General features: G+C 37.8%; 1 protein-coding gene and 1 long non-coding RNA gene across 8 annotated transcripts in view; one reads left to right on the top strand and one right to left on the bottom strand.

Annotated features, from left to right (window-relative positions):
* Positions 1–14,513, top strand: part of LOC139627996 (uncharacterized) — a 31,484-nt gene extending 16,971 nt beyond the window's left edge. For 2 of the 4 annotated variants that reach the window (XR_011692653.1, XR_011692652.1), the window contains 6 exons: positions 7,663–7,820; positions 10,645–10,710; positions 10,817–10,882; positions 11,212–11,278; positions 11,477–11,532; positions 12,577–14,513. This is a non-coding gene — a long non-coding RNA (uncharacterized lncRNA). Of the gene's footprint in view, positions 1–7,662; positions 7,821–10,644; positions 10,711–10,816; positions 10,883–11,078; positions 11,115–11,211; positions 11,279–11,476; positions 11,533–12,576 lie in introns of all 4 variants that reach the window. The other 2 variants (XR_011692655.1, XR_011692654.1) reach the window with 2 other exon arrangements.
* The window catches only part of tspan4a (tetraspanin 4a), a 133,275-nt gene that overhangs the window by 18,864 nt on the left and 89,772 nt on the right, over positions 1–24,639 (bottom strand). For all 4 annotated transcript variants that reach the window (XM_071489261.1, XM_071489262.1, XM_071489260.1 and 1 more), the window contains one exon: positions 16,471–16,545. In XM_071489261.1, coding sequence (XP_071345362.1) covers positions 16,471–16,545 — 75 coding nt within the window. The remainder of the gene's footprint in view (positions 1–16,470; positions 16,546–24,639) is intronic.

Genomic DNA, 24,639 nt, shown 5'->3' with positions numbered 1-24,639 from the left:
CTTGACAAGCACATCTGTGTGTAGCTAGCTATAGCTAGTCACCCGTCCAATACCCAGGATTATCCTCAAAGCAGAGGCACAAACGTCCAAATAATGCTGCCCCCTCCTCTGCAAGCCCCAGCCTTTTACAATGAGACACTGTCACGCCCACAAAAATGACCAGGCAACATTCAGTCCTTTATGAGACAGAACACTGTCCTGAGAGGTAAGGAGAGCGATTGCTTTCAATTCGGTATCTCATCTGTCTCTTTCTAGCTTTAACTGGTCAAGCACTGTTTGCCTTGCTTGTCCCGACTGAGTCTTGCCACTGAGTCAATTTAGATGTTGCATTAAGATCTGTAAACATAAAAAAAAATCATCCTTCAGATGCCTCAAAGAGACGAAGATGAAAGAGAATTCTGAATGAAAACTCAAATGACACAGAACGTAATTTCTTGCAACAAAAAAAGAGCTGTTGATTTGAAATAGACTGGCGCTATAAGCTGCTGCATGGCATCACCACTTTGGCACAAGGCAGTGTGCAAGTTATCCCCAAACTGACGTAAGTATCCAGCAAAAGGAGGCTTTATGTCCCATTTCAGTGGATGACATAAAGCCATGAGTCTTCTTTAGTTCTGCAAAGAAAAAAAAAGAAAAAAAAAAAGAAAAATACTTTTTATTTGAATCTAAGTAGGTCATTAGTAAAGAGTGACTCCTGTGAAAGCGCACAAGCAGATTGCGCATAAGCCACAGCTGTACTTTTAGCTCAGTATTGATGTTGTCCTCGGGACTTCAGTCACCCTTTAACTACACCAGACGAGTCGAAGATGGGCCATCAATTATTTATATGGCAGCGATACAAGGAGAGATAAGAGATGTATATGGAGAGGAGAGGAGAGGGGAGACAGGACGGAGATGTTGATCTGAAAAAGAGCAGAGAGATGGAGATGGGGAAGAGAGTGGGTGCAGGAAAAAAGTAAACAGCGGAAAAGAAGGACAGGATGTGGCCAGACAGTAATGAAGGGCAGAATATGTAAAAGCAAACACACTGTGGGACAGATGAAGTGGTTATATGACTACTGGTCTGAATGTGTAGCAAACAAAGAAAGGGAGCTTTCCATCTGTGACAGCCCAGGAGAACGGACATTATGTCTGAAAGAAACACAAGAAAGGGATTTTTGAGGAGAGGAAATAATGAGAGGAAAAATGCCCCAATTTACTTGCTCCCTCCAAATAGTGGGTTTCCATTACCTGTGTCAGAGATGTAGGAGGAAGACAGAATCAGAGATACAGTAATGCAGACAAAAGCATTAAAAAAGAGGGAAGATCTGTGATCATATTCCCTGTGGATTTCCTGTAAACATAATGATTTCACTATAAGATGCCAGGCTGCATAAAACATGCTCTACTTCATCTTCTACAATGACATTAAGTGAAGCTAAAAAAAGGGAGGATTTTAACATTATTGATTCATAGGTTAAATTGCTGCCTTGAAGTTTGGAATTCATGACTGCGATGCCAACAGCTTTGTACTGCAGGATAGTCCCAAATCAAGGTTGAATTAAATGTTAGAAGTCATGTTTCAGTCATTTCGCATACATGCGATGTGGTCATTCAGTCGTCTGCATTTCATAAATGTGCTACTGGGCTTCAGCCTTCCTCAACTATGGCCTATGTGCACATTCGCTGTCAAGGGCAGGTTTCCTGATAATATTTTTATTTTATCCTTCCTCCAAGGGAGGTCAGATAACATTCCCTGGACTGCGAACCAATTTGGACCAAAGTGAAGGTTTGTGAAAGGCATTTATTTTGACTGCAGACATACTATGCTCATTTCTGACGAGCTGTGCTTTATTTCCCCTGGCTTGGGATATGAGCCTAAATCTTTGAAAGTGTTGCACTGTATTTTGAAAAGGAGTTATATGGGAATGCCACCGGTCCACATGTTATTCCTGTGCCTCAGGACAAATCGGTCAATACTTTTGAATGTAGACATCTCTTCTCTAAAGCTAGAGATTTGAGAACTCAAGAACTAACCCTTAAATCTGTAAAGTGAGATGTGAAGTCTGGCAGTGCTTCTTGGATAATGGATGGGGCAATTCAAGGCTTCTGTCTCTGACTTGTAATTTTGTCCCAGGGCACAGCAATGACATATGTAAATTATTAAAATGTGTAGCATTTCCCTTTATGTGACTATTCTCAGTCTTTAGTTGGGGTAAATCAATTACAATCCCAGCTCTTTTCCAACCTTTGCTTCTAATCAGTTCCTGATTAACACTCGGCAAACCATGTGAGTAGACAATCAATGCCAGTAAGAGGAGGAAAGCAGTGAACTTGTAGAATCAAGGCAATAAGGGATAATACTTGAAGGGCCTTAATCAAGGTAGTAGTAAACTGAAGGATTTTAGACAAGATGTTGGACAATAGCACAAGGTCAAGGCTCATTATCTCAGAGACTTACCAGAAACTTGCATTGTTTTACCAGTTTTTTTTCTGTATTTATTGAAACCTGAAAGTCAGCACAGAGATCCTTGTGTTTTCATTATTTTATTTATTATTTATTATTTGTTTTTGTTATTTTAATTTATAACTGAAATACTCTAATAGCCTATTGTCTGCAACTGTTTACAACAACAGGTGCATTTTCCTTGAAGCTGGCATCTTCTTTCTTCAGTCTGTCCTGTACATCACAGTAGAATGTGTATTTTTGCCATTTTTCTGAGGTTTTATCACCTTTTATGTGCAGCTTTACCTTCACTGTAGTTCAGTCAGCCAAGTAATGTGTGAGTTTTATGTAAATGTAGAATAGGCAAAAGATTTTTTTTTTCTTGTCGTCTAGTGTCTGACCTTGTCACAGCTCACAAAGAAGCATCAAGAAGTGAGTGTGGAGTTCTGATAAAAAGATAATAACTTCCCTCCAATGGTGACGCAGAGTCTACAGGTGGATATGGGATAGGAGAGAGGGTTTTTAAAATGCTGTATAAACAGCAGCATGGGTGGCAGCAGCAGCAAGAGACAGCGTAGCTTTCCGGTGAGCAATGTGGCAGCAGGTATGACAGCGACAGAAAGGCACTTTAAATGCTCAGATTCTTATCCATCAGCCAATACCACAGGGGAGGTGTCCTACTGGTCCCAGCTACTATATTTCTCTTATTGTCAACAAAACCCATGAAAAGGCCAGAATATCAACAATGAAGTGATCTTACCAAGACGTATTGACTGTTGGTAGATCTTTTTCCCCTAAGCCTTAGACCTAAATGGCGGTGCAGAAATTATTAAAAAACACATAAATAAGCCACACTGTTCCACTGGGTCACATTTTCCCTCATTACAATGAATGTGGGCACTGTAGTTTAATTTGAGTGAATCCCACATGCACCATGCTGCTGCTGTAAATACTCACTCGTGCACCAAATGTGCAGCTGAAAATAGTCTCCAACAAACACACTATTTACTCCTGTTTGAGAGTTGTTTGCTAAACACTACTGTGCCCAGTGATTGTGGGTAATTAATCTAACTTTTTAAGTACAATGAAACTATATATTTTCTGAGTCATCTTAAAAGATTTATGTCTTCAGAAGGAACCAATGGAATTAGTGTTTTGTGCTTATTTATTGCACCCAAACAGTAAAATAAAAGAATTTTGACTCTAAAAATAATCAGAATCAGGCTTTTCAAAAGTTACTATGGGTGTGACCTTAGTGTTTTTAATGGTAGTTATAGCTCTGAACTGAAGTTAGACTTATCGCGACCTCCAGCACAATATATCTTTATCTTATTTTTAAACTTAAACTGCTCCAAAAGTTGTGTACTAATGGGAAACTGTGAACAGAGCTCTTTTGTACTTTGTATGATTGTCAGCTTCTCACTCAGTGATGGATTTCCTTTTCCAACATAATTAAGAGTCTTCAAAGAGAATAGTTTTGTGTGGGTTTTGGAATTTAACTAGGTGGGAATAAGATGCCCAAATTTACCAAGACTCATTTACATATAGCAAAAATGAATCTAGAAATAGTTTTTAATCATGTCACATGTAACCAGCCAGATTGAACAAATGTAGCGTTTCCAATACAAACCAGATGTTGAAGTAATTGCATTCAAAGCAGCCGAGTAAATTTAAACTTTATTTTCATTGTCTTTTTTCCAGCAGAAGTCAAATTCCCAGCCTGTAAATATTCATCCCCTACTCTACATGTTAAAGAAATCATTTATTTTTATTAAGTTAAAATTCTTATAAAAAGAAGTTAGATTTTAACATCAATCAAAAAAGTGATTGCAGTGATTTTGTATTGAAGATGTACTATGCAACATTATCTATCATTAAATGGGTCTCTATCAGAGGTTATTGTTATTTTTAAACACAATATGTAATTTTCTCTCAAACGAAACAATAACAAGGGGTGGAGTTTGGTGACGTTGTGAAGTTGCGTCATGAAGTAATAGTTCTTGTCGTCATCACCATCGCTAGTTTCTTCTCCCAGTTAGAATTCCTTCAGTGTCAATCATTCAGTAGATTTTTACTGGGAGCCTGATTATCTGCAGAGGTCTCTTCCTCTCCAGAACAAACAGACTCAGTAATTTAATCTGGTAAAAACACTGAATTAAAGTAATTTTATGATAAAAATCTGTTTCTCCAACGCTGTTTGGTTTGGACACAGGACGTCTTAGAAGGGCTGCGAACTGAGCTGCCACTAATGTTTCCTCAGCTTGTTTCTCTGATCACTTAAGATTCAGATATCTGATGACTAAAATACTTCATCCGGTTAAAATATATAGCTAAAAATGACCAAATTCCTCTAGGCTTGAAAAAACACATTTGGGAGAATGTAAGTACACGACTCAATAAAATATAAACATCACTCTAGTCATTTTTAGACATTTAAATGCTGAAAAATTATTATTATTATTATTTTTATTATTTTACTTAATTGCTTCAATGTCTCCCCATACTTGTGGAACAAACTTGTGCCCTTGCCTGTATACCTTACGTTTTGTTGACACATGACTTACTATTTAAACATCAAATATTAATACACTAAATAATTAAAATGTAATTTGCGGGCTGTGATCTAACTGATTGGGGTTTAGTTTCTCCCTATATCTGCTGACCTAATGTTTTATTTTTAATTCAGATGTATTTGTAGGAGTGTTCCAGTTTGCTTTTGCCTGTACATCTTCACTCTCCCGTATTTCACTTAATGAGATCAGGATCTTTGCCTGATTGCAATTGAATGACTTTATAATTACAGTCTTTTGCTCAACATTATCTGCAGCACTCCAACTCCACATTTCCTTGTCACATATATTCCAAGATTCCACAAACAAATGTCTTGACTGTTTACTCATCATCTTGATTTGTCTCTCGTATTAACATTGCCCTATTGTGGGTGTATTTTAGTGATGTAATTAGCCAAGGGTGTTTATCTAATTGCATTTCTCCAGTCTACATGAAATGAAAATTTCTCAGGCTTGAAATGTATTCAGACAGGGGTGCTGCATTTTGATATCTTGACAAGCTAAAATGTTTTGACGGTTGATGCTGGAACAGTAATGATGTGTAAAAAGTGGAGTTATCATGCTTGAAATGGGATTTCAGGCGGTCTTGTGTCACATGTCTGCAGTTTTAGATATATGATGCTTGTAGTTTGCTTTACCGCATGACTGGTTGCACTTCACCTGCATTTGAAGCAGTCTGTTCACAAGTGGATGCTTTTTCAGTTTTACTCATTATCAAATTATTTCGCAATTTTCCGCGTTAAGTCTAACAAAACTGGAACAAGGCCAAGAGAGGAAGACAGTGATGTGAGAGGGAGACTGACAGTAGAAACAGACCCTGGTTCTCAGGAGAAATGGTGTATGTCAGTAAAATTTACCCTGAGACATCTTCCCACTGGAAAATACTGGATTTTAGTTTCGAACACACTTAACAGGATGAAAAGAGGTGATTCACACAGCAGAAACTGACCATTTGTGTGGGCAGGTCCCTCAGATAAGCATGAAAGACCACCTCAGACTATTTGTTAAGGCTTTACTTTAACCCCTTTATTTAGCATTTATGAGTTGTGTATATATACACGTTTTTGTGATCATCTTTTCATTTTTATTCTTCTTTTGCCCTAGATACACACATACATAAATCATACACAAAAGAAAAACACCAATAATATATTTACCACCAAACTTAGTGGCAACCCCCCACCCCTCCATCCCATTACCCATGGATCTCCATATAATCTTTGCTTGTAAGCATCTACTGTATGTGCATCCAACGTAAAGCCAGCATCTTTCTGGCAGAAGTGATGCCCGTTTGGAGAATACTTTTCTTCAAAACATGTTAATTTTAATGAGGAGTTATCATGTAAGAGTAACACAGTGGGATAGCACAGCACACTTACATCCAGTACATCAGACAGAGTAAACCTCGCCTCTAAAAAAGCCTCACATCTTTGCATTCCCAATGCCATTCATGTGAGAACCTGTAAGTCCATCTGAACACAAGGTGCACTTTGAGATGATAACTTTTTCATGAGATAGCCCTTCCTCAGAGTGAGGTAAGTCCTATAGATATAGCTGAAATGAATCTGCTGATGATTGGGGTTTTTAGAAGCAATGAAAATCAAAGACCACATCTTATCTCATTCAAGTGAACCCTCTCCAATGTAGTGCTTGAGTCCATACATGCATAATGGAAAGAACTTTGTAGGAAGTAATCTGGAAGAGGGATTATAGTTAATAAATCAAACCTCGATATATACACTTCATAAATTGTTTATAACACACTATGTTGTCGTTGTAAGCAGATAGAAGAAAACGTTTAAGTGTTTTCAACATTCACCACCTCTCTGAATCAACTGTAACTAGTGTATAAACAGTTCATGAATGATTTATAACACAATAGAGGGACAGAACAGCATCCTTGTAGTTTACTGGAGGCTCTGTGAAGCTTTGTGCTAAATGCTAACATGCTCACAATAACAGTGTACTCACTGATGTTTATCAGGTGTGGTGTTTACAGCTGAGCCTGGCGGGAATGTCATCAGGTATGTGGTCATAAACCAAAACGCTGAACCTGTTGATGGCACTAGAGGAAAAGTCGAGATCAAAATTCATAGCAGTCTATGGTAGTAGTTGTGGAGACATTTCACTCAAGGCCATAACTGTCAACCTCATGCTGATGATAGAGAAAAAGTCAGGGGATTACCAAAATCTGTAGGATACATCGTCTTGGGGCCATGAATGACTGAACAAAATTTCAAGGGAATCTGTCTCATACATGGTGAGCTATTTCAGTCAGACCAAAGTGAATACAATCTATTTATACACCAGTTACATAGATGATTCACAGGAGGGGTTATAGTTGTTGACAAGTACACTGATAAACACTTAAAAATGCCCTTTTCTCCACTCACAACTACATTGTGGAGTCTTATAGTGTGTCTAGACTGTGAATTAATTGTTAATAACCTGATAATTGCTAAGTGAAGGGGGGTTGAAAATAAAGTATTACTGACTTTTAATAGCAGCCATTTTAACGTTTTAGTAATGATGAGATCAGAATGAGAATCATGGCAGATAGGTGAAAACCATGATTCATTTTAACTACTCCTGTACCCTTGAGGTTAGTGGATGAGGTCTTCTGGGGATCCAACCTGACCATAGCTCTTCCTGACTTCATTTTTACAGCGGCATTACCTCACCTTGACACGTCCCAAAGCACACAAGCAGCTGGGAAATCACCTCCACAGCTGCCCCCTGACAGGCACCTCATTCACCCGTCGACCACTGAGCAGCAGAGGAAATACCTCATGCTGCATTGACCTAAAAGCTAACATCATGTAGAGGTGAGGGCTTGAACGACCCTGGTAGGATGAGCTACACTGTTGGTACACTCGAGAAATGACTAGCTTTTTTATGGTCATTTGTTGGCCTTTTTCTTGTGCTTTTGTGTGTCACAGTGGAGTGTGAAGAGTAAAAGACGGGATAAGCAGCGTCAGAAAGATTTGAAACCACATGAATGATATTCACAGTTCATGTCAGAGAGGTGAATAAGACATATCAGTGTGTATACCAAGGTTGGATCACATTTGAAATTTTTAACCCTACTGACATGTTAGTTTGAAGAATTATTTATTTTTTGAGTTCCACATTTTCCAGAAAATCACCTGAAAACTTATCCAGTATTTAGCTGTAAATTTCAAGGACATTTCCAAGACAGAATTTGAAGAATTTGGTACTAAATATAATAACACTTGTTTTAAAGAAAAAAACTAAGAAGTTATGAAGTAGATGAGTGAAACAATTGTTAATTACTGATTTAAACTATTAAATTCATTGTATGCATTTTGGTCCACCAAATGACCAGGATACCCCTGTACATAAAAAAAAAAATCCATCTGCACATACAAACTGAAAACAACCAATGGATTCAGTTCTTGATGCATTTTGTTCTTAATCTCTGTAATTTTCCATTAATTAGATTTTTAGATTTGGGCGATTGTCCAAATATAATTAGATTCATGTCATATTGTGATTTATCTAGTTGTGCGTTAAATGATTTATTATGTTTACCAACAACATAAAGCTGAAATTCAGAGCTCATTTTGACTGAACTTTGTAGCTTAATAAACAATGTTTCCATTGTCTGATTAGTTTAGTAGCTGTTATTAGTTCAGTAGCTGTAGCATATTAGCACACAGAGTTTGCCCATTTGTTATGTTAAAACTTTCTCTTTTTCAGGGGACTTTAAAGATTTTATTAAAATGTTTAGTGCCGGAGCATTAAAGGTGACAGGCTTCTTTTCAGACTTTTCACATTCAACAAATAAAAAAATGAGAAATCTATGGTGGAGACACCAGTTTCTCCACTCGAAGGACCCAGAATAGATTATAGTGCAATACAACCAGAAGGCATGTTGCCTTTTATATAAAGGTCACAGCTCTCAACTACAATCTCTCCCTCATATGGCCATTCTTCTCTCAACTCCTTCTAAATGTGAAATCCACCTTTCACTCCTGCTTTCTGATGGTTGTCAAAAGCCATTCCTGTGAATGCAGGAAACCAGTAACTTTAGCAGAAGTAGATGAAGCAAGTTGGGGTGAAGTCAGTGCGACAAGAAGGTGATTGACATCTCTTTGTCAGACAATAACATCACAGACTGATGACACATAGCAGTTTAAGAGTATCTGAGTATTTGCTTTAATTTTAACGCATCAATGTCAAGATGAAACCTTTTGCTACAGGGCCTTTGTTGCAATCCCTGTTTGAACTCAGAGATCCCAGCAGATGTAGGAGTCTGCGGTGTATCACTGTTGGTGTCAAACGGGTATTGGATATGAATTTTAAATCAAAGATTGTTCATAGTTCATAGATTTATTTGTTTGATTGATGTTTCTTCAGCTGCTCGCACAGCACAGGATGAACCTATGATATTTAGTGATATTTGGTTTCATTCCACAGTGGATAGGTACAAAACTAATATACAGGGGATAGGATTCATATATCTGTTGCACTGAAAATGATTCTAATGTGATAAACCTTCTACATCAGTGTGCACAAACACACTGCTGCTCAGTTATTGATCTGGTTTTGGAGTCATTTATGTAACAGACTCCAAGTCCTATCAATATAGTTGCATAACAGCTTTATATGCACCTCGGAGGCAACTTATCAAGATGCTCTATAGCAAGAATTGCCATTCATTTCTTACTTGTATTGACCTATTCAGTGTCAGCATTTTCGATTGGTTGGTTTCCAGCCAGTGTTCGCTCCATTAGTTTTTGTTGAGACTTTTTAACATCCCTGCAGGGTGTGAAGAGTAAGTACTCAGTCTACTACCTTAAGTACTATTACTACTGCAAACATATCTTCTATTACCAACACTATCAGGACTAATGTGACACTTCTAGTTACACTGCTGTACTCAGTTTTCAAATCAGAAAGTATTTAGATCCTTTAATAAAAGTAGCAAAACCACAGTGTAAATACTCCTTTGCAATCTGTGTTCAAGGCGAATATTATTACAAAAACCTCATTAGAAAAATGTACTGTATTAACATTAATTTCTGAGTGTTGTAAAAAGAAAGCCTCAGGAAGATAGCATAACTTGATCATAGGAGAACTCTGTAGAGCTACAACCAACAGTTATTTTCATTATCAATACAATTATTTTCTCTAATAATGGAAAAAAAAAGAAAAAAGATTTGACTTCACCAACACAGAGAATATTCACATTTGAGAAGCTGGCATCAGTGAGTTATTGGTCTTTTTGCTTAAAAACCGACTTTAATGATTAATTATCAAAATTGTTGCATTAAGATAAATTTTCTCCTAAACAACTAATCGATCAGCAGTTAATCTTTTCAGCTGGTTTTTTAGCTGCCTGAGGATATAATTAAAGCACCATGTACAGTGTAGGCACCGACTGCACTTGCTGCTATATCAACAACAGCTACTACTATTCTCAACTACTTCATGACATACTCACAGCATTGTGTATCCAACTGAGGTAACATGAGGAAAATACACACAGGCAGTGTATTTCAAACAATTAAACTATACTTTTGCTTATTTTTTTTTGTTAATTACTCTACTCCTCAGGACTGTGTGGGTGTGAACAAGCTGAGTTTGACTGACATTTCCTTTACTTTCCTGTTAATTTTGTTACAGCTGTTTGGGGAGAGAGAAGTCACACCTTTGAATACCACAGGAAATGTTATTTTCCACTGTATTCATGTAAGTTTTTTTTAAATCAAACATCTATCCCACTGAGGATTTGTGGTTGTACACATGACTACCCTAGCCTATATTGAACAACTTAAACCTTTATCATTCTCATTAGTGAATGGAGTTGGTGACATCTCATAGGTCCCTGCTGTGCTCTGCCCAGAAAACCTTATCAGAATAAGTAAGTAAGACAAGAATAGGTGAAATAATCTGTGTGTGTGTGTGTGTGTGTGTGTGTGTGTGTGTGTGTGTGTGTCTGTCTCTGTCTCTGTCTGTCCGTCCAGCAAGGTTTTTTTGGGTTATGCTGCTGCTGCATTTGCACTTGTAGCATTTCATGAACAAGCTAGCTTGTCAACAGTCTGATCATGTCACTTCAGGACAGCTTTGAGCTCCCACATGAACAACTTCTGGAGGTGTGTTTGGACTGAACACACACATACAGTGTTTTAAAAAAAAATGTTCAACTCGAATGGAAAAATGTCTGCTTATCTTGAATCTGTCTGACTGCAGCGTGCAGAGAGAGGAGGAGGAGGAGGAGGAGTGACTGGAGGAAAAAACAGAAGAGCTGGAGATGCTGGTAAGAGTTTAGGGTATAGAAAATATGGGTGGTGTGACATAGTTAATATCATAGTTTCCTATATTTTTCTTTAACTTAAGTTGAACTTGAACCTGAAATGTAACATGAAATCACCATGCGAATTCCAACCAACTTCATGCTGCAAGTGTTGTTTTTTGTTTTTGTTTTTTTTGTGTGTGTGTATGTTCTGTTCTCAAGGCTTCATTCTTCACTGAGGGTTACTGATCCAGAGGTCATTGCTTCTCTTCAGCAAGGTAAGTGTTCACTTTTTGTGCTCATTTACACGTTGTGAATCGGCCTCCTGGCTCTGCTCAGTTGGTTTTTTGAGCTTGGCATTGTTGGCTATGAGGGTGTTAGGCTGCTAGTTGTGTGGATGTGGTCACAAAGATCTGCTTTTGAGTATGTGTTGGTGTCTGCTGTTTTTATCTCCTCTGCTATTAAACTAGCATGTGCTATTTGTATTGGTAATTAGGAGTCGTTGTTTGTACTGTTTTCCTTGTGCTTGTTGTTTGACATGCATATTAAGATGCTTTTATGCTGTTTAATTTATGATGTGATAAGATATGTGTTCTCTAAATATTGTGAGTATTATTGGCTGAATTGGCTTTTCAGCTTATTTCCCTCTTCACTAATTTTGTTACAGCTATTTTTGGGGGCTTCTTGATTGACTCATAACAAACTCTGGTGTCTAGCAGAGGGTAATGTTTTATACTGACTTTAGGGATGTAAATCCGTTTTTTGAATTGCACACACTTAGAGTTTTGTTCCACATTAGTTAGCCGACTGAAGTACTGCTATAATGTAAAAAAAGTGACCAAACTTTACTTAATTGTAAAGCATATATGCAAATACAAAGACAAACATACATATTGTGCTAACAAGCATATAATTAGCTACTTAACCACACTCATTAGAAGCTCATTAGACTTTATAATTAACTCTAGAATAGCAGGAAACCAATGCACAAACCTTTTGAATTAATCATGAGATAAGATTCTTGCTGCAACTCCACTACTTCTAGTGCTACCAATACTATTTTTACAGAGTACAGATAATGCTTATTTTGATGCTTGTAAAATGTTTGTAGTCCACTTATCTTTAAATGAAATATTGCTGGTGGTCAGCTACCTTTGCGTTTGTCTCACAAGATACTTTTCCTTTGAGGTGATAATAAAGGCAAGCAGACAAGGCTGTAAACTCACGCAGACCTAGTATAAAACACCCATCCATCAGTTTATACTGTCACACCTCTGAGTCAGACTGTGACACTTTCACACTGTTCACTTTGACTTTGTCAGACAGAATCCACTGTAGTTAACCCCAAAGGACCTTTTCAACATCCTTGGGAAGCAACAAAGCGAAACACACGACGACCGTTTCATCTGCGTGGAAGATCTGTGAACTGTTTGATGTAGCTTCTAGCTCTGCAAAGCTTTTATCAAGTCTAAAGCAGGTGTAATAAAATGCACCGCTGAGCGTGACCATCCCTACAGCCTGGGATGGAGTTCATCAACATGTACCTACAGCTGCACTCTGTTTAAGTTATGGCATCTGGGAGGCTTTGCATATGAGAGGAAGGGCATCAGCTTGTACTCTTAATACAGGACTGCTTTCAGGGAGTTTCCATGGTGATGGAGGAGGTGAAAAGCAGCAGATCCTGATAATCAGAGATAAATCTGGGCTCTAAATACCGTCGGATACTGTAGAAGATAAAATCAAAGTAATACTGAAAAGGATATCATAAAATGTAGGTCCAAATGTGCATGTGTGTGTGTTTTCACATCTACAGCACCTGGATTGAAAGTGTATTTAATAAAATGTCTGTTTAATATCATAACATATTCTGTATTTAATGTTAGTTCTCTGAAATAATAAATATCTGACTGGGTTTATTTTGAAGAAAATCTAAAATGCTGTTTAACTCATGTTTGAAGGGTTTTAAATTATTTTGTGTTTAGTTTTATAATGTCATTGCTGTTACTGCTACACTGGGAGTTTGACAGAAGTCATAGTGATAATAGTAAAGTAATAGTGAGGTAAGAAATCACAATCAATAAAACTAAAAGTTTTTATTATTACAAGTTATGCAACTAATGTCGTATGATATAGGAGAGCACACAGTGCCATGATTCTTAAGGTGAAAGCATCATTAATAGGATATACAGAATACATTTTCATTACCATCAAAATATTTGCCAAACATAAGCATTTCTTTTCACTTTTCTCAGTTAATTTCTTCATTACATGCTTTGGAAATAACTCCACATGATGCATCTCTTATGTTCAGCCACTGTTGTTTGTGCACAGCAGCAGCAAAGAAACTGTGTTTTCATTAAGAAGTGTTTTCAAGCCCAGAACATGATTGAACACCAGGAAACGGCTTCTACAGAGGCAATTTGTATTGACTTGTATTGGTTTCATAGTATCTGGTTGTTTGCATGTGATGCAGAAATTTGCTTTCTCTAAAAATAATGACAGCAAAGACTGTTTCAAGCATTTCAAGCAGTTAAAAATAGTCATTATACCTAATAGCACATAAAAAGCCATAGGAAAGGAAAACAGCTTGATGTGCAAAGCGTGTCATTTAAATTTCACACTGAGGGTTTGCATTTTTTGCTTGTTTCCTTACCTGTCACCCATGACAATGATCTCTTCCAAGACTTAACCAAGAGGTGTAAGTTGGCTAAACATAACCAGACCTTTACTATAGGGGTAGTAATTCAGAAAATGTAATAATACTTACGGGTAGTGTAATTGTAAGTGTAATTAATTCAATACAAATAATGTTCTTAAAATAGACTTTATGATATTATACTGCATAGGTTTTGTTCAGTTTTCCAGCAGGGCACACTTTACCCAGCAGAATTCAACTGTGAGGATTGTTGAATCTCCTGCTGTTTAAAAAAAAAAAAATATATCAGTGGCAGTTTGGTAATGGCCACCCATTCTTTCAAGTGAGTGATATCCCTCAGTGTGCCAGCTTTGCAGAATATCTAGACCTTCCCTAAATTTTTACTGTGTTCTGTCACTAATCACCTCCTGGGTAGACAAAACTGAATTATTCAGAGGCTGAATAATAGGGTGCGCTGAACATCAGGGACCACGGATACTAGGAGAAAGGTGAGGCGTGACAAAAGACAACATTCATTAAAGGCTAAACAGAGCAATGCTGATTGGCTGGAAGCCCAGAACAACGGGCCACTCTAGAAAAACTCATTTGGTTACAAACTAAGATGGAAATACAACACATTAGACAATTATATAATCATGCCAGAATTACAATAACAACAAGATAAAAGCCAGAACAAAGTGTTTACAGGTCCAAGGTCTATGGTCGCAAACATAATTCAAAGAAAGAAGGGAAATATCAAAGTAGGTTGATGTTTACCAAATTGTACAAAGGCACTACAGTCAGGAATGGCCTTGGTCTAAGTCTTCGGGGATAGTCTTCTCTGTCCCAACACATGAATAATGTAACACAAGTGGTTGAGAAATTGCCAATGATTTATGATGGAGCTCTACACTTTGAGTCCACTTCACCTGGTAGTGGTTATCTGAGATGCCTGTAGAGGGTGCCCAATATACTGTACGCTAAATGAAATGACAGCATCTACAGGCTTTTCGTCAGATTTTATCATCTCATGTCATTAGAGGACCCTTGAGTGCTGTAATGTGGTGAAAAAAAGCCCAATTACAGTATTAGTGCTTAACAATCAATAAATCCATTGGCTTATGTCATTTTTCATCTTATTGTTGTTGTAGTCATAGTGGTTGTAACCTAATTTCAGTTTTAGGACTATTGGCCAGAAAAATCAGATAATTTAAGTGTCACCCTCTGCCCTGGGAAATTGTTATGAGTATTTTCTTGTATTTAAGTGGCCAAACAATTTGAGTCTTTCTAAAGTAACATCAAATAATCTATAGGTTAATCTACCATTCCAATAATCAGTAATTGTTGCCCTGAATGCTGTACTAAATTTGAAATGGCAGTCGTATTACTAACCAATAAAGGATCAGCCATGACGTTATAAAAGCAGTCATTTGTTCAGCACTGTTGTTACTGTGTTTGCCATGTTGCCTGTATTTTCATTTAATTCAATTCAATTCAGTTTTATTTGTATAGCGCCAAATCATAATATACATTATCTCGAGGTACTTTACAGGGTAAGGTCGAGACCTTAACAGATGATGTGATTACAAGACAACAATATATGCTGTGGACTTTTGTTTCCATTGTTGTAAAAAGTTCAGGCTCTTTTGTTTGTTAAGAATCTAATTATACTTAGAGTGATGGTGTGAATAGTCATTGCAGTCCTCTAACTGTGGCAACAGCAGCTCTACATTAGAAAATAACAAACATAATCTTCAAGGGCCTTGAGGCACTTTTTAGAAGGCACTTGGACCATATTTCAAAACTCTTGAGTCGTTTGTAGCATCAACCCAGACTTATTTTGGGAATTGAATTCCCCCTGTCCAACTAATCTCACTAATCTCATAAAGTCCAACTAATACCCATTGTCAAGATTGTTATACTTATTCTGTGTCTGATAGATGTTTATGGACATAATAACAGACACATTGTAAGGGGTTTCACATGAGTCTTCAGCGTTTAATATTTAATACCATACAATAATCTGTCATTTTTGTTTAATTCTCCCTCAAACCTTTAATTAAGATTGAGATGGATGGAATTTAGCATGCCCTTTCAATGCATTATTAAAACCTTAGCTGAAAATGTGAAGGGATTACAAATTCATATTGGGAGAGGGATAGCTCATCTGCTTCTTTTCTCTTGCCTGATTTGTTTATTTACAGGGGAAATTATTAAAAATAGATGAGCTTAGATAAATTGAGACTTATTAACAAGGAAAGGAAATTATGACAGTGTGTATTTTTCCGGCCATAGCCCAGAGACATCTCCGCAAAGAGTGTGCAAAAGCATTATGGTTTGGTATGGTTTCATTAAACCATTCTTTATGCAGAATGTCAGCTGACATTTTCTTAAGCAGCAAGCTGCCCTACTCATATGAAGCTTCGAAAAAACCTCACTGCTGAGATGTTAACATGCCAGCTTCTATCTGAAACAATCTGCACGACATATGAAGGGCATAAATTAGACAGCCAGTTATTATCTTGCTCAGGTGTAGAAAATCACAGGCTATAACATGATGACAGCAATCAAGGTGTCTTACCTCATCTTGGTAGATGAAGAAAAGCATGATGGACAGAATCTCTAGGAAGAAGATGAGGAGGAGGAGAATGAAGAACTGTGGAGACACAAAGGGAAGGCAGAGGACATCTGAGTCAGTTAACACACCGTATATAAATGTGGAGGAAAAAAAACAAACAGGATAATAGGGTTCTGTCTGTTAAGTATAGGTCAAAGAGAAGTATGTGAGAGAGTGAAACGAAGAAGTACGAAAAGAAAGAAAGAAATGGCCAAGAAGTGTCAAGGAGAAAGAGTTGGTGAAGTAATAACAATCGAAGAGCTGTAGAGCTGTTCGACCTCGATATTTCTAGCTGACAGGTCAAGAGAGCAGAGAGAGGAGAGGAGGGACAATCAGAGCAAGTAGGACACACTGGGAAAGGTGATATACTGTTTTCCTCTATCCACTTTTGAATTTGTTAACGGAGACACATTTTATTCCTCGCCAGTCCCCACCCACTCCTTCTCCTCCCTGTGGTGGCCGGGATGAGCTGCCTGATGGGTGATACATCTTCTTCCTGTGGCCCCATGTGAGTGCTTAAAACAGTTACGAGCTCATCCATCAACTACTCTGCTGGGACATGGCTCTGTCTCTCACATGGGGTGACTGTCTGAACCGGGGGGAGGTGGAGGTGATATTTTGAGAGACTTTGACAAAGTGTTCCAGAGGGTCACTAAAGGATCTGGACAAAATGGCATTAGGTTATTAACTATTAAGTGTACTGCATTTTGGAGAACAAGGCCAGTAAACTTCTTTATGCCATATCCTGCTGGCGTCAGAGCAGAGGTTGAATCTACCACCATGGTGATCCCAACTGCGAATATAAAAGCAAGATGATTCTAAGGCAAGTTCTGGAGTTAAAAACGTAGACTGTATATAAAAATGGACGTAGACTCCGGGTCTGAAAAGTGAAGCCAATGTGGAAGTGTCTTAATCCTGCATTCTATCTAATGACCATCAGGGGGCGAATCCACTGGTTGCAAAAAGAAGTCCGATTGTATTGAAGTCTATGGGAAAATGTCTCTACTTCTCACTTGATTTATTACCTCAGTAAATGTTTACCTAATGAGTTTATGGTCTCAATCTCAGGTTCCAAGTCTTATTCAATACAACATGACATTCATTTTTTAAATTACTAAGGTCAGATCCACCCCTCACTCCTCCTCAGCTCCACCTTCTCGTCCAAATATGGTTTCTTCTGCTTTCAAAAAAAACAAGATGTCAAGATGTCGAGGCTTCAAATTGGTAGTTAACAAACCAATGGGTGACGTCACTTGGTTATGATAAATGTCTGTTCTTTTTTAAGATTATTTCTGACCAGACTTGTGGATGTTTATTCCAAAAATAAAGGTTTCATAATGTGGTGTGACTACAAAACTAGACAGGAAGTAGACAGGACAGCAGAGCAGTACATTATGTTAGCATGATAACATTCAAACCTAAGAGTTTGAACATGGCAATCGGTGTATCTGCTAAACATCAGCCTGGACATCATTGTGAGCATGTCTGCATGCTGACGTTAGCAATTCACACAAAGCATTGTTGTGTGCAGCCTGTCGGAGCTGCTGGCGTGGCTACAGACTCCTTGTCTTGTTTTTTTGAGGGTGATACACAGAAAGCATGAGACCATCTTAGAGGGTCGAAACAGATTTCTAAAGTAGAGATGTTGTTTTTCCTAAGACATCATAGCTACACGTCCTCTGTGTATTCCAGGCGTTTGCTCGACAGTGGATGTGAGTGTTGGTAGTTCACAAGACTGGCATCGAGCAGGGCTGTCAGTTGCCCCCGAGGTCTTTTGGCAGCACCTGCATGAATGAATCACTAAGCTTGGAAAGGATGAAAGCTTCGGTGGCAACACTGGAAAGTGAGAGACCGACTAGGTAACAAAATGATGGCAGCTTACAGCCCACGGTGTGTTTGACTTTCTCCTGCTTTCTCCAAGAGGTGCTCTCAATAAGCATCTGAAATCAATTTCTATTGTTCTGTCAGGCTTCATTTATGAACGATATGCCCTGCGTTGTATAAAATTTCAGGTAACTCCAATTTGGCAAGATTCTTAGCTGTTCTCTTTGGTCTAGGTTCAACTGAGGAGTATGCTCCACTTGAGAAATTTCAACCCATCGGGCTGATAAATCTTTTAACAACCCACTGGATAATGTTAAAATGCCGTGCAGTCAAGAGAAGAAACTATGCTGTTTTTCCCAACTCTGAATATTTGACACTATGGAGATACACATTCTACCCCTGACAGTCACAATATTTGACTTTTTTATTATTCACTGGAGTTCTATAACCAAAAAGACAGTTTTAAGAAATACTGTAAAGAATCAGAGACACAGGCAGATTTACAAAAAATGGCAAAAGTGAAGTTTGAATCTGCTCCACTTTGCCTTTCTGTGTTATTTCGTGACCTGCTATTGATCCTGGGAGGAATATATTTTTCCTTCTACAGTGTTAAGAGAGTGAAGGGTCAACTGTGCAGCTACGCAGCTTGAAATTCATATTTATTATCTGGTCAAGAATTATGGACCAGAATCATGTTGCCATGGGCATTTCTTCCTATTGGATTGTTTCTTCCCCCTTAAAGTTCACCTTATTGATTCTCGGCCACTAGGAGCAGACAGACCATGAATCCATGGGACAGACAAACTGCCCTGACAAATTATCACTGACTTCTTATGGAAATGTAATGGCGAATTATTGCTACCAAACTGTAATTATTTACACATCCAGCAGAGTGACCTAATAATCACACTGAGCTGCCATTGCATTTTCACTATTTTTTTCAGTCTGACACACTTGCTAGCAGATTTCTGTAACTATTCAGTTGTTATCAAAGTATCAGTCCTGCCAACTTCATTTCCAGTCCACACAGAAGGCTGTTAGTAGCAACAGATATTGTGACATTTGTCTAGTTAGTAAGTCTATTAAATGTCCCATATTTTACACTTTTGTGATATTTATTAGATGTTTTGATATCCATATGAACATATATTTGTGAAACAGGTTGGTGAACCAATCAAACTCAGAAAAACAGACTTAGAAAACAGTCAGCCAATGAGAAGAGAAGCTCAGACCCTCTCTTGAATAGAAATATAGCAGATTTCAGGTAAACACTCGAAACACTCAAAACTAGTGTTTGTAGAGTAGTGACTGCTTTGTTGTGACATCACAAAGTTACAGAAGTCATGATGGCTTATTTTAAGGCTCAGTTTCTGAATATGGACTGTGTGCATTTCTGTTTGGGCTGAGCATTTGACACTTTCATAGTATTCATATAACACCTAGATCTGCTTTATAATGCAAAGATGACATGGAAACTTCACTTTATACAATACAGGACCTTTAACAACAACTCTATCTTTGCTGCATTTGTGGGCAATTTAGGGCCGTTTGGTGTTGCAATTTTTCTGGCTTTGACAGAGGAAGATGACCTTCCCATTCTTAATGGTGCCTACAAAACTCTGTTTGGTTCATTTGCTTTTCTACCTGAGAAAATTGTCAATAGACACAACAACTGAACTATTTGATTCGCTGAAAAAAACAAACAAAAGAAAAAAAACAACATCAGATGTCGATAGCAATTCAGAGGTCTGAAACCAGACTTCCAGCAGAAACCTTTATTTGGTTTCTATGTTTCCAGACATTTGACAAATGAAATACTCAATATTCACCTTTCTTTTCACTCTGGTTGGTCTGTAGCTTTAAGATGGTTGGTTTTTTCACCAGCTAGTTGTGAACTTTGCTTATTTTTTGCTGCTGGGCAGGTGCACAGTGGGTGTTTCAGAATGTTTTTGCTGAAAACAGCTGCCTGCTGCAGCTGGAGACATCACTCAGTGATTTGATTTAAAGTTGCTATAAAAAATTTGACTCTTAAGTTTTAATATGCTGCTCTGCTACTTATGGATTTTTTGTTTATCATCTCTGATGGCTCTCGGGCACATCACTTGGTTTTCCTAAACCTTTAAACTTTAACCTTGAAACTTTATTGACTTTGATATTCTTCATTCTCTTTCCTTTTTACCATTTCACTCCTCGTCTCTTAATGGCGCTTTATAGTGTTCTTGGGTGTTTCTTCAAGACCATGAAATCACACCAGAGAGCAAAGGGACATTGTTAAGAATGAGAAACTGATACTAACCAACATTTTACAAACAAACAGACCCATCCCCTGTGGCTCTCTGAATATTTCCCCGTTAATCTGCTCTTAATAAGAAATTGGACTTCTCTTCGTTAGACCACAGGCAATAGTCAGACTCAAAAGGATAATTTGATGCCAGAAGACTGCATTTTTCATTTATAGTACACTACATGAAAGCTATTGAATTTGCGTTAGGAATTCAACACTGCTGCATTGAATGGGTTACCATTATCAACTGGGTTGCGGAAATTAACTGTAAATGATAACAATCCATCTGTGAACTGTGTAGAAGGGCTAATAATAATAAAAGCAATAACAGTGCCAATTAAGTCAAGTGCGGAGGCATTGTTCTGTAGGAACTGCTTCATGATGAACCACGATTCATTTAAAGAACAGATTCAACTTCCCGGTCATGTTTATGATCATAAAAATGTCGAAACAGCTTGTTGAAAATGTGTCTTTTTCTCTGTGTGAAAAAGGGTTTTAATTGAGACCTTCAATAAAAAAGAAGAATAATTTGTTCCAAATTACTTTGCCAGGCTGTTGCATAATGAGACTGTAATGACAAAGTTGTTTATGTGACACACACAGCAGGCAGTAGAAATACATTTGCATCTGTTCCTCTGTTGCTTAAAGTGAGGTTTGTGTAAATGGACATGGACACAGTATATATCTCAGATACAACCTAAAATTAAAGTAGGGGTTGTTTTGTTGTGGAGTCTCACTGTGATAAATTATTATAAACAAAAACTCAGATCCCATTACAAAAGGGCCAAAGCAGGCTCAATATGTTTTCCCTGAGTTGTCATTATTCAAACTGAAATACATTATTTTGTTTGCAGCAGTGGCTTCCAGCAGCATAACTACAGGAAAGATTTATAGGAGCTTGGAATAAGGGGAAACAAAATGTTTTATGGAGTCAAAAGCTTTACAGCACAGTAACTGTTGTCAAACAACAGTCCAGAGATTCTTTTTAAACTTATCACTATGTACTGTCAGTGGTGGAAGAAGTACTCAGATCTGTCTTTTAAGTAAAAGGGCGAATACCACAATAGAGAAATAATCAATTACAAATAAAAGTCCTACATTCAAACCAGTACAAATATTATCAGCAAAAAGTGTCAAAAGTATAAGAAATTGTTTTTAAGAAAAATGGACCCTGTGATATATTATTTATGACATTACTTGAGATTATGAATACTGATGAACTAATGCCTCACCGGCATTGTAGCAGATGGAGATACTTTTAACTACTTGATATACACTCAGTCCCGTGGTTCCCAACCAAGGGGTCGGGCCTCTCCAAAGTTTCAGAAGATAAATCTGACAAGTCGCATGGTTCTGTGACACAGATTTATAACTTTTTGGGCTTTTCTCTAATTTTTTTTTTTTTTTTTTTTTTACATATTGCATAACTTGACCTCCTTTGTGTCTCAGTTATTTAAATGAAATCCTGTAAGAAATTTAAAAAGGCAATTGCTCTGTGTTGGAACTGCGAACAACTCAGACATCTGAAACACAACAAGGACCCCCAGACAGACATTACTCTTACTGTGTGTAAGAGGTCACATGGCAAAAATGTTGGGAACCACTGACTAAATCTTTATTTTTTTATGAGATTACTGTATGTTTATCTTAATCTGTAAAGTAACTAGTGGATAAAGAAGTCAGATACATTTAGTGTGTGGCATAAAAAGTAAAATATTTCCATGAAATGATATGCTCCAGCTAAAGGACAGGCACCTCAAAATTGTATTTAAATCTACTTAAATACTAAAATTTCTTGGCACTTGTGAACACAACTAACAGTTGCTTATTTACACATCTAGCAGTTACAGAGCAACATTATGATTTGGACTCATGTTTCTGGAACAACATGGCAAATATAAGACTAATGCTCTCTTTTAGCTTTGTTTTGGTCTTTACCAACTCTTGGAGGAAATATCTGCCTCTTGAGCTGCTAAATGCTCCACTAAGTTCACCAGCAAGTTGTTAGCTTTCCCTGTCCGCTGTTTGTTGTACAGTAGTGAGATGTAAGTAGTGAACACTGGGGTTTTCAAGGTTTTTTTTTTTTTTTTTTTTTGCTGAAAACAGTTGACTGTTGCAGCCAAAAACAATGCTAGGAGAGTGGTGGCAGTGAACCAAAACATTAAAGTTGCAGCCGGACAGCTAAACAACTCCGATGAGCTGCAGATTCTAGCAATAAGTTCCCTTTTACATTGTTGCATAATTTATTATTTTTATATTCAGAAATATTGATTATAGCTGCTTTGAATAAGAAAGTAAATGTAATTTGTTACTTTCCACCACTGTGTGCTTGATAGTTTGACATCCCCATATAAAAACCATCACACTTGCCAATATTCTCTGTATTGTAGAAATAAGGCTTTCATCCTTAAAATCCTTACCCTGAGCATGTTTCACTGGCACAGCAATAGCAAGAAAAATTCTTTTTTGCCCCCAAGACCTCTTATTATTCTTATCACCAGGTAACACAAAGAATTTCAAACTGGGAAAGCTGTGTAGCATTTTTTTTTCTTATTGCTGCTCTCGGTGTGCAAATGTATGAGGTACAGATGGCACTGACACATGCAATGGTGCATATAACCATATCAGTCTATCACAACAGATATAAAACAGATCAGTAAAGTGGTCCTTTAAGACCTCTCTATTCCCATTGTGGTGGGATGGTGTCCTGCAGGTTTTTGTTACATTACAGTTTTTCTTCCATAAGAGTTAATGAACCACAGCTGATCTGTATCTAACAGATGCCTTCAGGGAGGAACAAAAACCTGCAGGACACCACCTCCCGAGAACCAGAGTAGAGCTCCTCAGTGTAAAGCTTTTCTTGAATTATTTTCTTGTCTGCAGCTTGTTTTATTGCAGCAGAATAGTTCATAGCACAAGAAAACAGTGTTGAAATTAGTCACTAGAGAGTTGGGATTTATGTTGCAGTATTTACTCTTACATTTTAGTAGACTTTAATATACTCAAAGAACACCAGCTTTTATTGGCCACTAAAATCTAAATGCAGATTGCATGCATTATGAAAATTTATTATAACATACTCAAGAGGCCATCTTGCATATACTCATGTATTTATGTTATGACTTGTTTGGCCGGCAGTGCTGATATCCCAGTTTAGCAGAGATTGATGTTCTAGCAGGGCTCCAGGATGAGAGCTATAATCAAAGACCAGACCCAGGGATTGATTCCTTTGTGCTCACCCATGCTGTGATTTCTACACAGTGTGAAAGCTGTGGTGGCTCTTTGTGTGTTGAGTGGTGAACCAGTCATGTCAGGCGTACAGCCCATCAGCGCCTTCAGAATCAATACCTTTTGGGATCCTGCGGCCTTGAGCGTATATGGAGGGAATCCTTTGAGGTAATAGCCACAGTCTTTTCATGTGGTGGGTCCAATCATTTTTACAGGCTCTGTATCTCAGACCTACATAAAGCTGCTTGGTGTAAACAATCTACTTCCATTTCCAACACAGTGATCTCACCCTTCTGACTAATTTGTGAGCAGATTAGGTCACAGACCCACCGCACCTCTTCTGTACCCTTTGACTCACTCTAGTATTGACTATTGCAACTCACTGGTGTGAAACATGACTTTAATTACCCATTACTGTGATGAAAATTATATTTCTGGAGAAATTTTGTGTCCCCAAATGGCTGTTATTTTCATCTTAAAAGGGCAGTATTGGATTTTGTTCCAAAATATGGTTTAATGTCTGGCTGGTGCATTACACTCAAATGATGAAAAGCATATTTTCTGCACAGCACCTGAAACACCTGGCTTTCAATCAGAAAGTATTTCTCCGTAATACAACAGACAGAGTTACATATAGGAAACAAAAATCCTTATAAGGTAACTACACCCACAAATTCTGCTATAGAGAGTAGAGGGTCAGGGGAAATGGAGACTTACTGACCAGCACTCGGTGTGGCACGGATGGTGACGTAGTGCTGGTAGTTAGAGCTAGCTGTTGGACTCTTTGTCTCTGCTGG

This window comes from Trachinotus anak, unplaced genomic scaffold (assembly GCF_046630095.1).
Source record: "Trachinotus anak isolate AG129_WGS33_773 ecotype Australia unplaced genomic scaffold, CSIRO_AGI_Tana_v1 ptg000011l, whole genome shotgun sequence".
NCBI lineage: Eukaryota > Metazoa > Chordata > Actinopteri > Carangiformes > Carangidae > Trachinotus > Trachinotus anak.
Note: the sequence above shows the minus strand (reverse complement) of the source record. Positions and strands in the feature narration are given on the sequence as shown.